The 20,761-nt window shown below is 30.2% G+C and overlaps 2 protein-coding genes across 2 annotated transcripts in view; one reads left to right on the forward strand and one right to left on the reverse strand.

The window, feature by feature from the left end:
* Nucleotides 1–20,761, forward strand: part of GstS1 (Glutathione S transferase S1) — a 491,998-nt gene that overhangs the window by 429,266 nt on the left and 41,971 nt on the right. The window lies entirely within an intron of this gene.
* Nucleotides 121–18,841, reverse strand: LOC135961055 (guanine nucleotide exchange factor DBS). The gene is made up of 8 exons (XM_065512523.1): nt 18,685–18,841; nt 7,804–8,901; nt 5,058–5,162; nt 2,430–2,733; nt 2,231–2,317; nt 2,059–2,163; nt 958–1,101; nt 121–900 (listed from the first exon to the last, which is right to left on the reverse strand). Exons 2-8 carry the CDS (start codon nt 8,841–8,843, stop codon nt 388–390), a joined length of 2,298 nt encoding a protein of 765 aa, XP_065368595.1. The 5' UTR covers nt 8,844–8,901; nt 18,685–18,841; the 3' UTR covers nt 121–387.

Raw genomic sequence — 20,761 nt, forward strand, 5'->3', positions numbered from 1 at the left:
TTCTTTATAATATTTCTTTTTTGGTCTCAATTAAACTTAGTGAACTCGACTTCTTTTCGGCTTTATTAGAAGTTATATTTTAGATAGTTAGGTTGCTTTTACTACAAACATTTTAGTACATTATTTGGTTCGACTATATAATTTTTATTATTTATTTGGCATTATACAATTTATATGTAATTAATATTTCTTTTAAAGAAATAAGTTTGGCATTTTGCAATCAGTTGTATAATTTAATTATAATTAAACTTAACTCTAAAGGAAAAACTACTATTAAAACTTAAAAATTAAAGACAACAATAATAGCTTAATACTAAAATGGCATTAAATTTTCTTTTTTACATAAATTACAGTTTACTTTAAGCTGCCTTCAGCTCTATACCCTCCCTATGATACAGCATACCAGGTGGTGCGATTATTGCTAACCTCTTCCTGCTCCGGTTTGGGTACAATCCATATATTACCTATGCCACTGTCACTGCTAAAACGATTCGAATCACGAAACAATGTCAAATTGGCCGGTTTACGATGCATATGATCGCCGCCAAACTCATGAGAATGTAGCTCCTTTAGTTTTCTACGCTCCTCAGTCGCATAGGCACTAATCATTTCCCTAATCAACTCCAACCATAATTCAATTAAGGCCGGATCCGCTGTAAAATCACATTCCTGTTGTTTGCGATGATCATAGTACAAAGTGAATTGTTTGGTTTTGGCCGTAATTCCAATATGTTCACAGGGATAACGACCATGGAATATCAATTGTTTACCCTTGATTTCTGTATAAATGATACATTTATCGAAAATGAAGACTTTGGAGCGATAGCTACGCTTTAGCGTATGATCAAAGACATGGAATTCACTAACTTTGCGAAATTTACCTTGGTAGAAGGTATTGAACTAGAAAAGAAATTTGTTAATTTAGGTTTAATTTTAATGGATTATCTTGGAACTTACCTCATTGGCATCACTTGTACACACTATATCATTGATTACCTCCGATTCATTGGTGGTTGTCAATAGATTGCGTAATTTTTTCTCCAAACGACAGCAGGATTCAATAATGGGCTTCATGACATAATCACGATTTTTGAAAAGGGTCTGGAATATAAAAAATTAGACAATATTATTAAGAATTAATTACCGTTACTCCTAAAATAACCTTTTAAAGGAAATGCCGTTACTGAAATAACTGCTAGTACCTAAATAGCGAAACCGATATTCTATAAATATAACCATATACGGACACCACTACGTGATAAAAGACAATGACCCGTGTCTCCCAGCTTTGCCCAAAGTCATGCACTTGTTTATGGGCCCTCGAAGATTTCGGCCTTCGTTGTTGCAAAAAAGTGATAATTTTCTCAGGATCATATCTTGTTAACCGTGCGGAATTTTGATTTACTCTCTGAGGCAAAGTTGTAGCTCTTGTCATAAAGAACAAAAATTGTGGACATATAAAATCAAAAAACTTCATCTTCAAGATCAAAATCGGAAAAAACTTTAAAAAACAATGGTTATTTTTTTCGTATAGCACCGTGTATGTTGAAATTATTTAAACAAATTAGCTCTACCGTTTCGATTCGATAGCCATCTTTGGTTTAAAAATGAAATACATCGAGGGCTTTATGGAAGACTAGGTTTTAGACTAACGGTTCTCAATGGATGTCCACAGACCTCTAGCGGCCCGTGTAAACATTTCATGGGAGCCGCGAATAACTTAGGAAAACATTAAGATAAAACACATTAATACTCGTCAGATTTAGCTGAACTCTTAATTTCAATATAATTTCTTGTTTTTTCTAAATAACTCAGAATATTTCTAACCATAATATGTACATCTGACTAGTACCTAAACAGACTTATTAGCTCAGCAACAGTTCTAGTCACAAGTTGAGGTTTTAGTCAGAATTTGCTAAAATGAAATTCTTTATAATTCGCAGGCTTTATAAATAGTACTAAACCGAACAAATATAAAACGAAGTATTAGTAATTTATATTAAAATGTTTAATTTCTTAAAGATATATATATCGAATAGATCGAATTTCTTTACTTACCGTTATAAACTGTTGCAGCAATAATGGATAACGGGCCATGCGCTGTATAGGCTGCACCAAAAAGCTATTAATACCCAACTTATCATCAATTTCAGTTTGTAAAAGCTAAATAAAGCAAATGTCCATATAATATTAATAAATTTAATTATTTAATAAGCAGTTTTTTACCCACCTTAAAATAATTTTTATATACATCACATAATTTCAAGGATCTTTGTTTGTTCATGGTAAATAAAACATAACCATAAAAACAATTATTCTAAAATTATAAAATAAGAGTAAAAATAAAAGATTTTATTAATAAACAAAAATTTTATGTAAATATAAATAAATAGTAAATCTAGCGGAAGGAAACCTTAATTAAAACTCACATCTATATACTGTTGAAATTCATCGAAAATTCTCTTTAAATCATGTTTGTTGCGCTGCAACATGGGCAGAAACTCATCACGATGAAATTCATAAATCTGCTCCACATTACCGAATAGTACATATTTTTTACCTCTCAGGCCAATGGGCAAATCGCTACGCTGAAATATATCGCCATAGTTTTTTATGCCAATCCATAGATTCTCCACATAGGATTCTTCGGTTTTGATCAGCTCCTCCAGAATGGGTCGAATGAAACTGTAGCCTTTGTCGCGCAATTCAATTTGTTCTTCGTCATCGGGTTCACTGGAATAAAGGAAATAATTGAATAATTATAAACATTTCAAATTGTAAATAAAGAAATAATGTTTTCGAGCGATAACTTTACAATTTTTCATAAAAGTATTTAGTCATAGAGAGATAACTAGGAAATTTATATAAAATTGCAAAATTATAGAGCGATAACTTGAAATTTTCTATGAAAATAACAAGTTAACGAGCAATAAGTAGAAATATCTATAAAAGTCTTTAAATATCATGCGATAACTCAAAAATTTATATTAAAATCTTCAAATATCTATAAATTTCTTTATATAAATCTCCAGATATCAAACGACAACTTGAAATTTTCTAGAAATATATTCAAATTTCGATAGAGAAGTTGGAAATTTAACTAGAGATTTATTTAAGAGTGATATTTTAAATTTGTTAAAAAATAGCTAAATAAAGAACAATATTTTGAAATTTTCTATAAAAATATTAATATTTTGAGCGATAACCAGAAATTTTCTTTAAATATCTCCAAATATCGAAGGATAATTCATAATTTTTTATATAAATAAGAAGTTCTCGAACGATAACTTGATATTTTAACTAAAAAATTTCCGCTTAAGTGAGCCAAATTTTACTTTAGACGATTTTGTTTTAAAATATCTTTCGGGAACACATACAAATTTTGTATAGTCCCGAAGAAAATTTTATTCTATTTTATTTTGGGGAAAAAAAAGTAAAAAATAAGGCTGTTTTTACATCTTACATAACTTTTTATATGGACGAGATAAATGTTAGCAAGTTTTTTTTATTTTTTTTAGAATTTTATCGCAAATATAGCTGATATTTTGAAAATAAATTTCGAGCCTCACCTAGGCCCATCATATCTAAAAAACAATAAAAAGATCAAGTAAAATTTTTTTTAAAAAAAAATTCAATAAACTTGAATATCTCTTCAACTAATAGAGATAATCTAGAACTTCACAAGGACTATTTATATTTAAAATTTCAGCTCATTCAAATTATAAATGTATTTTTATCGATTTTTAAAAAAAAAATTGAGACCCGAGGTGACCAACTCGAAAACACCTCTGCTCCAACCATGTGATATTTCATAAGAATATCTCCAATAGTTCCCGAGATACCCGAGAATTATTAAAGAAAAACGTTTTTAAGCACCACTGTGCATTGTAGTGTAAACAACAAAGTTTTTTTTTGCTTCGAAAATGTTGAATTTTGTGCCAAAGCGTCATATGTAGGAAGATTGACTTTACTTCTTTAATTTGAAAAATAAGTGCCGCTGAAGCTTATGGTGAATATGTTTCATCGGTTTCAATGTGCTACAGATGGTTTGTGCTTTTCAAAGGTGGTGATTTGGACACGGAAGATAAAGATCGCCCATGCCAGACAAAAAAGTTTGAATACCAAGAATTGAAGGCATTACTCCATGAAGATTATTGTCAAACACAACAAGAGCTTGCAAAATCATTGGGAGCTACTCAATCCGCAATTTCAAAAAGTTTTGCAAGCAGTATGATTCATCTAAAAGCTGCGGAATTGGGTAACATGGGAATTGAAGCTGAGAAACCTTGAAAAACATTTTTGTAATAGGTTTTTGAAATACGAATAATTTTTGCACCGAATCGTTACTTGCGATAAAAAATGGATCCATTACGATAACCCGATTCGTAAGTGGTAGTATGTGAAGTCCGGCCAACCAGGCGAATCGACACCAAAGCCAAATATCCATGGTGCTAAGGTAATGCTCAGTATTTGGTGGGATCAAAAGGGTCCTATCTATTATGAGCTGCTGAAAAAAAGCCCAAAATAGGCGGCCAGTTATGAAACCGTAGTAATCCATCATGACAACACTAGGCCACATGTTGCAATTCCCCGTGCGACTACTATTTGTTACGATCGCTGCTGAATGCTCTCTCTGGGAGAACAGAGTATCCGAAATTGGATTGATTCGTTCTTGGCCTCAAAAGAAGATGAGTTCTTCAATTTGTTATTATAACTCCGAAACTACTAAGCCGATTGAAACGCACTATATAAACGGATTAAAAATTATGTAAATCTCAAATTTTCTAAGTTTATTTCAATAACATCGGACTAATCCTTTTTGAATTATCATTAATTTAAAAAAAAACCTGTCCATAGAATTTATAATTTGGACCATATTTGTTGGTTTAAAAAGCCTTTAAAATTGTTTCGATTTTGTTGCCTTGTGTAATCATCTATCATTAACAAAAGTCTTTTTACTAAAACGTCTAATGTTATTGTCCGATAACATAAATTAATCCTCATTACTTGATAGATTTTCTTATAATTTATAATAATTATTTACATAAAATACTCACCTTTGCTTTGACTTATGATGTAAAGAATTGAATTTAGCAGCTTCGCGAGGACCAAGTGCAGCAGAGTCACCAATTATTTCAGTCTTTGGTCGAGAGCGGAAATTTCTAAAAAGAAAAAATAAAAAGAACAAACAACAATTTAATCAAGACATCCTTACATGAATGAATAAACTAAAAAATGAATTGAGATATCTTTTTTGCACAAAAATGTTGCCCTTTATCTGCCCTTTTTTACGAAAAAAATCGTATTTACAAAGTACTGGATGATGAACCTAGATATATAAATAAACCAATCAAAGATATATAATAATAATAGACTTGCAAACCGTCCAGTTTTCGTCGGGACAGACCAGTTTTAGAGTCGAATGTCCCGTGTCCCGGCTATACTCTGAACGGGACGCAATTTGTCCCGTTAAAACAACATAACTTTTTCATCAATTACCACAAAAAAAATATTAAAAAAATCGAGAATTTTAAATCGTATAGTAAAGGAGAAGAAAATGTTTCCAAATTAATTGAGAAATTTGTTGCCTGTGATCAATATTCGGAAGTACAGAAAGACGAGCAAATCAAATTTTGCTGCATAATAAAAAATAATATTTATTCATCAGGAAGGAGCTCCACAAACCTTTCTCCCTTTTGAAAAAGTTTAATGTTTTTTACATATTCCATGCAAAATGTGTTTTGGAATAAATGTAAAAAATACGGCCATTTTTACATGTTCCAACTTTGGATGCGTGTAACTTTTTATAGGGAAGATATAACTGTTAGCAAGTTGTTTTTATAGTATTCGAAATTTTATTGTAAATATTGATGATATTTAAAAAAAATTTCGAACCATCGTAGGCCCATCATACCTAAAAAACTAAATAAAGATCGAGCAAAATTAAAAAAGATAAACCTAAATAACTCTTGACCTAAAAGTGATAACCTACATGTGTATGAATGTTTTTTGTAGGACTCTAGGACTATTTATATTTTAAATATCAGCTCATTCGAATCATAAAAAGAATTTTTGATGATTTTTTTTTTAAAAAATGTGAGATCCAAGGTGGCGTGTAATTTTGCTAATTAAGCGTAAAGAGCTTTATTTACAACTTTGGTAACCCCCACTGAAATTTTCCGGCAAAGTTTTCGTAGAATATCTTAATCCTTAAATGTCCTTTTTGAAAGGACTTGTTTGGATTTTCTCGAAAAAACGGTGAAATTGACCTCAAAGATACTGCAATATATTTTTATTGTATCGCCTAGGAATTGCTATGTAGAGCGTGTTTTCAGCGTCATGAAAAATAAATGACATGATACTCGCTCTAGGATGCTGTGTAGAGTGTCCAAAAAACCGGTTTCCGGTTTAACCGAAAAAGTGTGTTTTTGAAAAAACCGGTTTTGATTTTTATCTTTTAAAAAAACCGATTATCCGGTTTCGGTTTTTGTCTTCAAAAAAACCGGTTAACCGGTTTATATTAAATTTTTATTCAATAAGAAAAATACGCTAACTTAAAATTTTGGAATTCTTAATGCAATTGTCTTATATATTTTTCGAAATATTGCTAAATGCTACAATTTTCCATAAAATGAATCAATATTTTTAAAAATGGTATCAAAGTTTTTCAAAAATATGTTGAAATGAGCTTTTGAAAATATATTTCATTAAAACCGGTTAACCGTCTTACAAAAACCGGTTTTAAAAAAAAACCGGAATGTTAAAGAAAACCGAAACCGGTCGAGTTTACAAAGATGAAAAAAACCGGTTGACCGGTTTTCGGTTTCGGTTTTGGTTTTGGATACTCTAATGCTGTACCTTTAGTTAAAGTTGTTGGTCCATTTTAAATTCAGCTTAAGATGTGCTGAGTTTATTGAATTTATTATGTACTTCAAATAAGATTTAACTAAAAATCAACTATTTTTTGAATATTTAAATTGAAAATTGTTTATTTTTGGATCCATAATTGATATTGCTCTGAAATCTTGGCTACGCCCACGTCGAATTTTATCGCGATTGGACTAGCCGTTTAGAAATGACAGATTTATTTCGAAAAAAAATTTGTGTGATCCTTTAATGGTGTCCAGTTTTGGAAATTTCAAAAGGTGGCAAGTCTAAATAATAAATAAGTAAAACATAATAAAATTTAAAAAAGGGCAACATTTTTGTGCATCTAAGATATCATGTCATATTTCTGTTGGCTTTTTCTGCCCTTAATGGTTTAATAAATAACTATTTTATATAATAAAGTAAAGACGCCACCGCAATTGTCTCTATATAAATTTAATTTATAATACAATACAATTACTTTCTTATATAAACAAAAGAACAGAAAATAAACTGATAAAAAATAATATTTCTTTATTTACGTGCGACAACAGAATTCTGATTCATGTAAGTTAAATTTATTATGGCCGAGACAAGGAAATGATAAACCGACAAAATATTTTTTTTGCAAAAAAAAATAACCAAAAGCCCAAATCTTATCTAGAAGTTAATTTTAAAAGAATATTAACAATTGGGGGTTTACTTGTTTGGGTTTTCAATGCCGAAAAAGAAACGATTTTAAATATTTGTTAAAGATTATAAACGTATAATTGATTAAGAAGGCACGAGACGGCATTTTGTTCATGAAATTGTTTTTGCAGGTTAAAGACGAAATTTTTTATAAAATTTTTGTTAATAGAGTTTGCAAAAATTTGTGTTAAAAGAGAAATTTCAGAAACCTTCAAAATGGCTTAAAACACAAATTTCAAAACTCACCTTGGAAAATCTTTATTTCTCGGCTTATGTGTGATCTCTACCGTTTGAGCCTTATCACTCTTCTCTTCATCATTTGTTAGACTCTTAAGCTCTGCAGGATGGCTCTGGGAATGTTGAAAGACGGGCGTTAAAAATGATTTATTTATGGCAGCCACTGGAATTCTATGCTCTACAATTTGGCTTTCATCCTTACTCTCCGATCTACCAAATTCGTCCTGGGTACTTTGCCTATTTTCTATTACTGCTTCCTCCTCATTTATCTCATCTTTTATACTGTCCACTTCATCTTCGGAACGTTCCTCATCAATACTGCCTTGAAATAATATATTCCGTTTAGCATCCATCTGTGAGTTAGCATTACCCATGGGATATTGTTTTACCAAATATGAACCGGATGTAGAGGAGGTTGTTGTTGTTGTTGATGAATTGGCGCGTTCACTTTGCAATAGAGACTGTGAGGATTTCGATTTGTATTTGGAGGTTTTAAAGATGATGCGCTCATCGGTCTGTAGATTCTCAAACCATAATAATTTCTGTTTTACACCCAGCAATGCTGGATCTGGTGTTTGTGGTGTCGTGGGTGTTTGTCGCTGTAGTTTCTTAGCGCTGCTATTATGATTAATTTGAGCAGAATGTCTATTTTCTATGTCATCATTATCATGATGATCTTCATCATTATTATTATTATTATCGTTAATATTTATATCGATGGAACGCATTTTTAATATAGACTTTTTATTGAAACTATTTTCTGTATCCGAATTAACGGAATATGAAATGTTCATGGAACTGGAGGTGACATTGACCGAGGCAGATGATGGTGTGGTTAGGGAGGCCGTGGAAGTATCAACATCGTCTGTGTTGTCGGGTGTTGTGGCCTTTTCTTCTTGAGAATTGGTAAAATTGTAGACTTTTGAGTCGGCCGAACTGTGACTTTCGGTGCTGAAACGTCTACGACTTGAGCCTCGTTTATTAAAATTGCGATTGCTTAAATTACGCTCACGGCGAAATGGTCGTGGACTGGGCTCTTCATCGGCCATAGTAGTGGTTGTGAGTTGTTTGAGCAAAAACTTTCAGTTGTTAGTTGATTTGAGCAAACTGCAAGAAATTGAAAAGCAGGTATTTGAAATTAGTTTAAATTGTAAAGATTTTAATGATAACAGTACTTTCATCCTTTCATCTATATGAAATTCTTCTCTGGTACTTTTTTCAATTTCCTAACCACAATAAAATTACTTAATGTAAAATTGTATGGTAATATGGTAATATTACTTATTATTAATGTACTTTGTGTATTGTTATTTATATGAGTACATATTTATATATGTATGTAAACAGTCTATGTTTATATTTATGTACGAATAAATTTGTCCTTAAGTATTAGATAAGATACGACTAATGGTGATTTTTTTTTAGGTTAAGATAATATGTATGCATGGAGTGCTAAGTACTATTTGTAAAGGGGAAGTACCACAGAACCTAACTAAAATAAAAATGCAATACGGTGTTATTGAAATCATTTAGATTATTTTGGAAATAAATTTCTCATTTATAAATTGATTTTGGACTATATTTTCAGAGAAGAAATAAAATAATTACAGTGATCTTCATATTATTACAAGTTGTTTAACAATATTAAGGTCTCTGTAATTATTTATATGATTTAGACAACCATAATATGTTACAGTTACCATGCACATGATAGCTGCCAATAAAAATTAGATTGTAATAAGTAGGTATATGTTTGTAACAATCATGTTCATGACGAATCATGTCCTAGCATTTTTTCCAAACTTGTTTAGAAAGATTCCAATCTCTAACAAGATCATCCAGCACTTTCTGCGTCAGTATAATTATACCCTTCACCTTCGTGAGAATGTAGACTTGCCAACCGTCCCGTTTTCGACGGGACAGACCAGTTATAGAGTCGAATGTCCCGTGTCCCGGTGATACTCTAAACGGGACGCCATTTGTCCCGTTTAAAAAAAAAAAAAAAAACTTTTTCATTAATTACCACAAAAAAATATAAAAAAATCAAAAATTGGAAATACCGATAAACAAGGATGCTTTATTTTCTGAAATATAGTGTTTTCTAAAAACTGAATATCACTATTTAACAATATACATAGGTACTTAGTGCATTAACTTCTATGAGTTTCAATAAACTCATTAGTAAACATTATTTAACTTTCATGAAAAATAAATGGCACGATAATCGCTCTTTTGATGCTTGTACTTTTAGTTAAAGGTGAAATGGACTGAGTTTGTCGAATTTATTACTTCAAATAATAATAAAAAAGCTGATAAAAGCGATTAAAAATATAAATTTTAAATTATGGACTGAAATAGGTAAACTTTATTAAATAACCTGCTGCGCTTCGTTACTCCTACGTAGTAAAATAAAAAAAATTTAAAGATTTTATAAACTATTTTTTTAATGAGGTGAAACAAATTAGGTAAAATTATAAAAAATAAATTTTCAAACAAAGTTTGAAGAATCTCGCAATTTTAATTATCCAGATATTCAAAATTTACTATGTACTTTGAATGGAAAGTTTCACACCCACTGTTCCGATCTAGACCATTTTAGCTAAACTCTGTACAGTGATAAGAATTTGATTCATACAAAGTTTAAATACATTACAATTACTCCACATATTCGAAATTAACTATATACTTTGTATGGGAGGTGTCACTCCCACTAATCCAATCCCGACCATTTTACAGCCAAACTATGTAAAATGATAAGTGAGCTATCGGACAAGTTTGAGGAATCTCGCAATTATAGTTCTGAAAATATTTATTTTCCTTTGTGTGGTAGGTGACTTAAACCTTGTTCCGATTCTTCCCAATTTGGTTAAACTTCATGTCGTGATATGAAATTGATTCATATAAAGTTTGAAGAATTTCACAATTATAGTACTCCAGATATTTGAAAATAACTATTTACTTTAAAAAATTCAGTCTCGCCCATTTTCAGCCAATCTCCGTATAGTGACAAGAATTTGATTCATACAAAGTTTAAATACTTTACAATTATAGTACTCCAGATATTCGAAAATAACTATTTACTCCTGTATAAAGTTCGAAGACTTTCACAGTAATAGTTCTCCAGATTTTACACAATTAAAATTAATGTGTTATTGTTGATTTTAATAAATAAAATAGGATAATAACACTGCTTCAAAATAACACTTTTTGTCAGAACTTGAAAAGCGTCCTAATGGAGGTTGTATGCCTAGGTGAGGACATGCTAAAAACGTTTTCAAAGATTTTGAACACCCTCAAAATTGTTAGTTATTTTGAAACAAGTGTTTTAGGGTAGGTAGTACTTCAATACCTCTAATTCAGACATTTTAAACACGATTTCAAAATTTTAAAAAATAATCTAAGAAATTGTTTAAGTTATTAAAAAAGTTAAATTTTTTTTTTTTTTATTTTTTTCGTAATTTTTCAAATTCAACAATAGCGATTTTAATTTTTTTCTATGAAAACCAATTTTTTTTTGCACAGTGCTTTAAAGACAATTTTATATAGACAAAAAGGAGATATTACTTATTAAAATCGGTTTATATTTGCAAAAGTTATTTTTCGAAAATATTTACCCTGTTTTTTTTACATTTATATGCGCTGGGGGAGAAAATACTCAAAAAGGTATTAATGAAAAGTTGAATAACTTTTACAGTTTTCATCCGATTTGAAAAATTAAAACCATGTTTTATTAAGAACCTTTCTTTATACATTGATATAAATTTTTATAAGCTTTCATATCAAAATAAGCAATGAAAATCGACTCAAATCAAAAAAGATCGTAACAAAAGCAATACTTATAACTTACAAATGTATCAATAAATGCATGTCATTTTGAAGCGTAATAAGATTTCTTTCCCAACACGTTAAAAAAATAAAAATTGAACAAAAACTGACTGAGTTACAGATCGATAAGTTGAAAAGCATCACTGTAAACGGTTTTTTCAGAATAACTTCTGAATTTGAAGGTGTTTCTGAAATTTTTTGACACAATTTGTAATGTACTCAGCAAGTCCTATAACCCACGCTAGGTCATTTTCCATGTTTTTTTCCATCGTTCTCTGATCATTTAGTGGTGTCCCGTTTTGGAAATTTCAAAAGGTGGCAAGTCTATGAGAAGGGTATATATAAGTTTGTCATTCCGTTTGTAATTTCTACATTTTTCATTTCCGACCCTATAAAGTATGTATATTCTGGATCCTTATAGATAGCGGAGTCGATTTAGCCATGTCCCACAGTGCGGCCAAAGGCACCTTGTCCGGCCAAAAGTCGAAAAAAAAGTTTTTAGTTGGGGGTTTTTTGTCATTGGGTTGGTTAAAGAAATGCTCTAGGAGATAAAAAATTATCATAGTAAGGACCCTTGCCTCAAATGCCATTCATAATTTCAGTTTGAATGAGGCCTTCACACGAATGGCACACTACCATAGAAAGGATCGACTAGAAGGAGTTTCCGTTAAACAGGTGTCAAAGTTTTTGTAATCAAGCAAATCAAACGAAACAAAATGGACTCTACAGCTGAAGGTAAATATAATACGTAAAAGCAAAATCTGAATATAAATTTCTAACCCCCATTAACACGAAGCCTGGTTATGCGTTAACTAATAGTTATACTGTCGGTTAAAATTATTTTTGTATGAAAACTGTCAGTATAACTATTAGTTAACACATAACCAGGCTTCGTGTTACTTGGGGTAAATAGTAAATTTTAAGAAAGTGATATGTTAGGACTATTTTTTATTTGTTAAACAAAATTGATGTGATTGAGTGACATTTTTTTTGCTTGTAAGGTGGTACGCTTTAATTTACATGAAATAACATAAAATAAACACCACATTTATATATAGAAATATACAGTAAACTCTCGAAAACGTGAACTAAAGGTAGGATCACACGATTGCCGCAATGCACCAATTATTGGTCTATTTTATACGTCAATCGTGTGAGTTCACAACTTATTGGCTCATATGTCAAACCACAACAATATTGTGCTTATTTGGCCCAATCAAATGCAACCCTGGTGTGGCAATCATGTGAATGCTTGATAGGCAACATGCACCAATAAAAAAGTTAAAAATACATCAATATTTATTGTGTTCTAGTGCGGCAATCAAAGAAGACAATTAGCGCCAATATTAATTTTTGTAAATGAAATATTATTTTTGTGAGCCATTCCCTTATTTGTTAAATAAAAACTAACTAAATTGCATTGGCCTTAATTATCGTATAAAAAAAATAATAAAGAAATGTAAAAAGATATACATCTTTTTATAATAATTTTTTCACAAATAGTTTTTTGTTTACATTTATGTGAACAAAACAAAATTTAACATCTAGCACAACAGCTGTTTCTCTGAGTTGCCGTAAACTAGAACAATCGTGTGACTGGAATGCGACAATTATTGCCACCAAATCGCTTTGCGCCAATTTACGACAATCAAATTTATATAAAATGAGGCAATCATGTGACTGCAGAGAATTTGATTGGGACAATTTCTTTATTGGGCCCCAATTCAGCACAATACAAATTGTATTAAATTGGTGCATTGCGGCAATCGTGTGATCCTACCTTAAGGTAGAGCTACACAAATACGTATGCATGTATTTGTTGAATGCACTCTAACATCGCCATATTGCATATCACCATTGTAAATTTGTTAATTTTTAATAAATTTTTAATTATATACCCTAAAAATATCAAAACAAAAACTTTTAATCAAATAGAAAATTCATTTAATTTTTTTTTTCGTATGAAATGACGCCATATTAGGTCGGCCATTTTGAATTTGCAAATTCTGATAACGGGTTCAGCGACCCCAAAAACCCCAATATACAAATTTGTGGATCATTTTGTACCATTTTCGACTTTTAGCCGGACAAAGGTGCCTTTGGCCGCACTGTGTATCCTTCTGTCTGTCAAAAAAAATGAGTCAAAATCGGAAAAAATATTTTTTAACCCGAATTTTTTTTTTTCACCAAAAGTTTTTTTTTCGCTAAATATAAAAAAAAATGAAAAAAAATAATTTTTAAATTTTAAAAAAACAATTCGAAAATTTTTTTTTACAAAAAATGAAAAAACAACAATGGAAAACCTTTAAAGTTTACATCATTTTATAGATCCCAGAAATGTTGTTTGAACACTTTTTCGAAATTTATGGAAAATTTATTAACGCGACATGGTCACTATTCTGGAATGGTTGTTTGCGATTCAAATATCGATTTTATACAAAATTCGTTACAACTTGATTTAGTTGATACTCTTTCAAGCTTCAGCTACAAAAACTGTCATCATTTGATAACGCGTCCTGAATCTGGTACATGTATTGATCATGTTTATAGTAACATCACAGACGATATTCTTATAGATAATATAATATATTATCTATTAAATTGAATACTCTCGTTGACAGTTGTAATTATATAGATTCAATAAGAAAAATTTGTGATTATGAACAAGCGAAAAACTGCCTTAACAACCTTATGTCATCGTATTATGAGACTGGAAACCCATCTGAAGATATTTCTAAAATAATGCAGATTATTTCATCCGCAGCTACAAATGCTACTATTGAAAAGCGAGAACGAAAGTTCATTAAAAATGAATTGACTCCTTGGATGAATAAAAACTTATTGGTTCTAATAAAGTATAAGAAAAATTTGCTTAAAATGAGAAGACAAGGTAAATGTTATGTTGAAGGCATACTAAAACGTGTTAGTGGTGTTATAAGGAAAGCTAGTAGAATCTGCATGAACAACTATTATTATGATAACTTAAATCAAATTCAACAGGATCCAAAACAATGTTGGAAGTTTTAAAACGAAATTTAGGTCTAAAATCCAAAGAAGAAATAAATATTACTGATGTAAGTGGTTCAACTATTGCAGATTACCAAATAAGTGGTATTTTCAAAAAATTTTTTCTTCAAAATACCGAAAACTTTAAAACAAGAAATATGTCTGTCTTCCTGGAGATTCATGTAGTTGCCTAAGAACACTAGAGTATTGTCAAAGCGTATTTAACTTTGTTAATGTAACTGAGGTTGAAATTATTCATACTATTTCAGAAATTGATTTTAAAAAAAGCTCTGGATATGATAGCATTTCACCGAAAATGTTATTTGAATGCAAAGATATTATATCTAATCATCTCACAAGAATATTTAACAATATGGTTACTATTGCTACATACCCTGAAGATTTAAAAACTGCTAAAATTGTGCCGGTACCTAAGACAATTAATGCTAGCGGACTTTAGGCCTATAGCTTTACTGCCAATTATTGACAAAATATTTGAAAAAATACTACATAAACAATTATTGTCTTATTTAAATGAAAACAAACTATTATACGAGTTCCAATATGGTTTCAGAAAAGGATGTGGTACTGAAGAAGCTGTTGTAAATGTAGTAAATAACATATGTAAAGGACTAGATGTAGGATTTAGTGGCGTTGCTGGTATCTTTTACGACTTTTCGAAAGCGTTTGATCTAGTTGATCATAAAATTGTCATTGAAAAACTTACGTATTATGGATTCGATAGACGAGCTTTAGCTTTGTTAAAAAGTTAGCTGACAAACAGAAAACAGTATGTTGAAGTAAAAAATCACAGAAGTTCGGTTGGAGTGGTGGAGTGTGGAGTCCCGCAAGGAAGTGTATTGGGTCCATTACTATTTAGTATTTACCTAAATGATGTTTGCAGATGACATATGTCTTTTTTACCCATATAAACATAAAACTTCTCTAAAAGCTCATATGGAATATGATGCAGCAATGATAATTGAGTATGTGAGGATAAATAGGTTATGTTTAAATGCTGAAAAAACAAAACTTTTAAGATTTAAACCCTATATGGTTCATGATCAAAATTTCAGTATTCTTGTGGATGGAAATCTTGTGCATGAGGTCTTATCAACAAAATATCCTGGTGTACACCTACAAAGTAACCTATCTTGGAATATACATATAAAACATTTGAAGTCAAAATTGCATCCGCCACTGGTTTGATTTATAAATTTAAGAACAAATTTAACGTTAAAACAAAACTAATAGTTTACCAAGCCTTAATTCAGAGCCACTTAAACTATTTGGCTGTTGTGTATGCGTGGAATAAAAGCAGAGAGCTTAAATCGCTTCAGAGATCTCAGAATAAAGCATTGAAAAAACTGTATTTAATCTTCCATTGTCTTTTTCGACCTTACATTTATATAAAGATATAACTACAAAAATTCTCCCCGTATATGATCTATATAAAACTCAACTTTTACTGTATGTTTTCAAATCTATACATAATATTGGTCATCATACTATTCTATTCTCAAGAAATCAATATGCCTTTAATACAAGAAATGCGAGTAATCTAAGAGTAGTTAATTGCCGTTTAGAAAAAACAAAACAAAGAGTAGAACATATGGGTAGTTTGGAATATAATAAGTTACCGGAAGTTATAAAAAATATCCAACGAATTTCTTTTCGTCTATCCGTCTGTTGAAAATACGATAGGGCCCGAACGAAGGGAGCTAGCTGACTTAAATTTCACCTAGTTCCCATATAAATGTCCCCCCGGAATACTGTTTGAGCAGTCACAAATTAGTATATATACATACTCAGAAATTATACTGCAAAATAAGGTGAATATTGAGAAACATTTCTTAATAGTCCCCATTCAAGGTCCCCCTCAGAGAATGAATTGAACAATCATAAAACAAAATTTTTATGAACCTAAATCTTTCAACCAACTTTTGTGAGGATCGCTCTATAACGGCTATATCAGAAAATTATTTTGTTTTCACATATTGATGGTGGGTATACAAGATTAGGTACAGCCGAATATAACATTCTTTTTTCAAAATTTTAAAATTATTAAAATACAAATTTGTGTTTTCCATAATTGAGTTTATTGAAATAGACAAAAGTTAAAATCTAATAGAATATCACTTCACTCAATTTGTTTACATTTTGTGATCTTTATTAATAATTTAGGGCAGAGCCGTTACCGAATCGAATTGAAACAAGTAAGAGAGCTACATATATTCGGCTGTGCCGAATCTTATATACCCTTCACCAAATTATACTATAAAATAAATTTTAGGTAAACAAAATTCTAATTTTTTTTAATTGTTTTTAAATTTTTTTTTTTTTGAAATTGTTTTTTAATTTTTTTTAAAAAAAGTTTTCTCCAAATTTTTTAAAAAATTTTTTTTTTTAGTTTTTAATTTTTTTTTTTTTTTTTGGAAAAAAATGTATGACAAAAAAAATTTTTTGATGAAAAAAAATTCGGGTTAAAAAATATTTTTCCCGATTTTGACCCATTGTAGGTACAACTTTCTATAGCCTTATCTACATCGTTGCAATGGACTTTGAAATATCTATCATTAGATATCCATGTTGTCTATATTAATGACTTAGTAATCCAGATATAGATCAAAAATAGATCAAAAATCGAGGTTGTCCCGGTTTTTTGCTCATATCTCCGTTATTTATGGACCGATTTTGCTGATTTTAAATAGCAAACTTCTCGAAAGCACGTCTGACAGAATTATTGAAGATTTGGATCCCGAAGATATCGGGGGTCTTCAGAAAATTATTTTCAACAGACAGACTCCGCTATCTATAAGGATCCAGAATATATATACTTTATAGGGTCGGAAATGAAAAATGTAGAAATTACAAACGGAATGACAAACTTATATATACCCTTCTCACGAAGGTGAAGGGTATAAAAACGTGATATTGAGTCAATAATTGAAAAATATTTTGTGTTGAGTATTTTAATTTTTTCAAAATTTCACCACACTTCATTTTAAATAAAATTGTTTAGTTTTACAGATCTAAAAGAAAGATCTCTTAATATCTTAGTAATGACACTATTTTAAAAATGATTTCACTTTTATTTTTACACTTTTTTTATAAATTTAAAATAAATTTCTATTTTAATTTACATTTCCGTATTTCCATATAGAAAAATGCTTGTATAATTCTCAGTTTAGGATTTAAAATGCAAAGCACAAGTTTACTCTTTATATTTACTTGCTTTCACTCAAATATGTATATTTCTTAAAGCATTCGAGAGTTAATTTATAGGACACCAAACCAAATTTGTAAAATTTTTATTTATTATAACAATATTAACAAAATATTAGCGATTGAAAAGAAATGTCTTTATCTTTATTGATATTTTTTATTAAAACACACTAAAAAAAAAACAGTAAGAGAGCTAAATTCGTCTGTGCCGAATCTTATATACCCTTCACCAAAGTCGGTATACTTTAAAATAAATATTGAAAATATTTGTTGGTGAAAAACAATTTGTGAAAAAAACTCGAGTTAAAAAATATTTTCCCGATTTTGACCCATAGTCAGTCCGAATTACTATATCGTTATATACGTCGTTGGAAAGGTCTTTGAAATATCTATCATTAGATATCCCTATTGTTTATATTAATGACTTAGTAATCCAGATATATATCCAAAATAAGTCAAAATTCGAGGTCCACGGCTACTTCGAATTTTTTTATCTCTGCTCAGTTGTGGGCCTATTTTTCTGAATTTAAATATCAACCAAATCGGGACTTTAGTGGATATATTGATGTATGAATCATGTAAGTTATATATGTATACTTTATTGGATCGCAAATGAATAATATGGAAATAAACGGATTAACAAACTTAGCACTCATGGTGAAGGGTATAATAAAACTTTTTAGTACCTCATAAATATATTATTTTATTTCAAAATTCTATATAGTACATATAGAAATCCTTCAAAATATTGTTATTTTTAAAAAAAAAACACAATATATTAACACATGTCTATTAGTATATAGATTTTATTTATACTAAGTATTATTTGTTTACTTTTTTATTTATAAATATTGAATTGTCGTTGTTGATTTTGTTTTCTTTTTTTTTGTATTTTATTATTTCAATTTGTCATTTGTTTAATACAAAATTCATTTCACACTTTCGTTTCGTTTCAACACAAAACATGCCGAACTAATTAACAGTTGACCGATCCAAAGAAATTTTAAAATACAACTAAAATATTTTAGAATATAAATGTTGTTTGTTCTGTTGAGAGAAAGAATACTCTCACCTCTTCTCACAATAAAATTTAATATTATTAAGTTTTTGTGTTATAAATTGTTTTATCTATTGCTTTGCTTATTTTTGTAGAAAGATTATTTAATAAAATTGCTTTAAGGTAAATAAAAAAACAACTTAATTGTTAAAAAATTCTATCTGTGCTCTTAATAATGTTTTTTAAGTAAGATTTCTCTCTTTGCTCTCTTTTATGAAACAGTTTAATAATTGTTAAATTTATAATTATTTTATTAGAATTTATAGAATTTTTTAATAATAATTACATACTATATTATAAAAGTTGTATTTTTATATTGTCTAAAGTTTATTCTAGTATATTTTACATATATTATAGCCACCACTCAGACAGTTTTAACCCTCTAACCTGAAAGAGTGCCTCAAGGCATGCATTACTAAACATCAATTATCACAAAAAGTAATCATATTTTTGGTTTAAATTTAACGGTGACTTTAGATTACAGATTTGTTAACATTTCTCTCGATTGTCGAAATGCATTCTGACTTTTAGTTTTTCTTCTGTCAGCTGTTTTGTGAGTGATGTCTTCTAATTTTAGAACGTGAAATTTTGTGTGTGATTTTTTTTGCGGGTTAGAGGGTTATCTACTATATCTTTATTATGCATAATAATTTAGTCAGGGCATTTGTAACACATATCAGTATCTTGGATCAATATCTGGCTCTATGTTATAATATTATATCAAGGTCGTGATTCGAAATCGACTAGTATGTTATAAAGGGTCTTACTATAGGGACTTCCGAACTTTGACAGTTGATAGAGGTCATAGGGTTCAATCTACATCTGTTGAATTGGCTGTCATTTATTCAGTTTGTTTTGAAAAATCACCATGAACGGATGTAGCGTTCAACAACACGTGCAAATGATGAAATTGTTTTATCAAAATGGATAAAACAATTCGCTTCTTCCAATAGGGAGTTCCGAACTTTGACAGTTGATTGCGGCCATATTATTCAAGCTACATCTGTTGAATTGGCTGTTATTTATTCAGTTTGTTTTGTCAAATCATAATGGACGGATATAGCGTTCAACAAGTCGTACAAATGATAAAATTGTTTATCAAAATGGGTGTTCTGTTCGGTTAACGTTCCGCTCGCTTCTTCCCATAGGGACTTCCGAACTTTGACAGTTGATAGCGGCCATATTGTTGAAGCTACATGTGTCGAATTGGCTGTCATTTATTCAGTTTGTTTTGTCAAATCACCATAACGTTCAATAACAAGAGCAAATAATAAAACTGATTTATAAAAATTACTTTCTGTTCGGACAACGTTCCTCGCGTTTCATACAATTGGGACTTCCGATCATTGACAGTTGATTGCGGCCATATTGCTGAAGCTACATCTGTCAAATTGGCTGTCACATATTCAGTTTGTTTTGCCGAATCACCATTGACGGATATAAAGTTCAACAAGACGTACAATTGATAAAATTGTTTTATAAAAATGATCGTTCTCTTCTGGCAAAGTTCCAAGCGCTATGCTCATTTTACGGTCGCCATATTCGTTCTACCGAGAGAACTATTCGCAGTGTGGTGGATAAATTCAGTAAACTATGAACCAACAAGATCTGCCGAAAACATTGCCGCTGTCCAGACAGTGTGCAGGAGCATCCGAGGCAGTCGATTTTGAGTCGCTCACAAGAACACGACATTTCGCAGACCACAATTTGGCGACAAAATTCATCAAACCCAGTTGGAAACTGACCCAAATTTTTATTTTACCAACAGCGAGCGCTATAAGTCGAAGATAGCCAAATGGCGCATCTCCCATTTTACATCGCCATTATCCTCCTACCGAGAGGACTATTATCTGG

Source organism: Calliphora vicina, chromosome 5 (assembly GCF_958450345.1).
Source record: "Calliphora vicina chromosome 5, idCalVici1.1, whole genome shotgun sequence".
Classification (NCBI taxonomy): Eukaryota; Metazoa; Arthropoda; class Insecta; order Diptera; family Calliphoridae; genus Calliphora; species Calliphora vicina.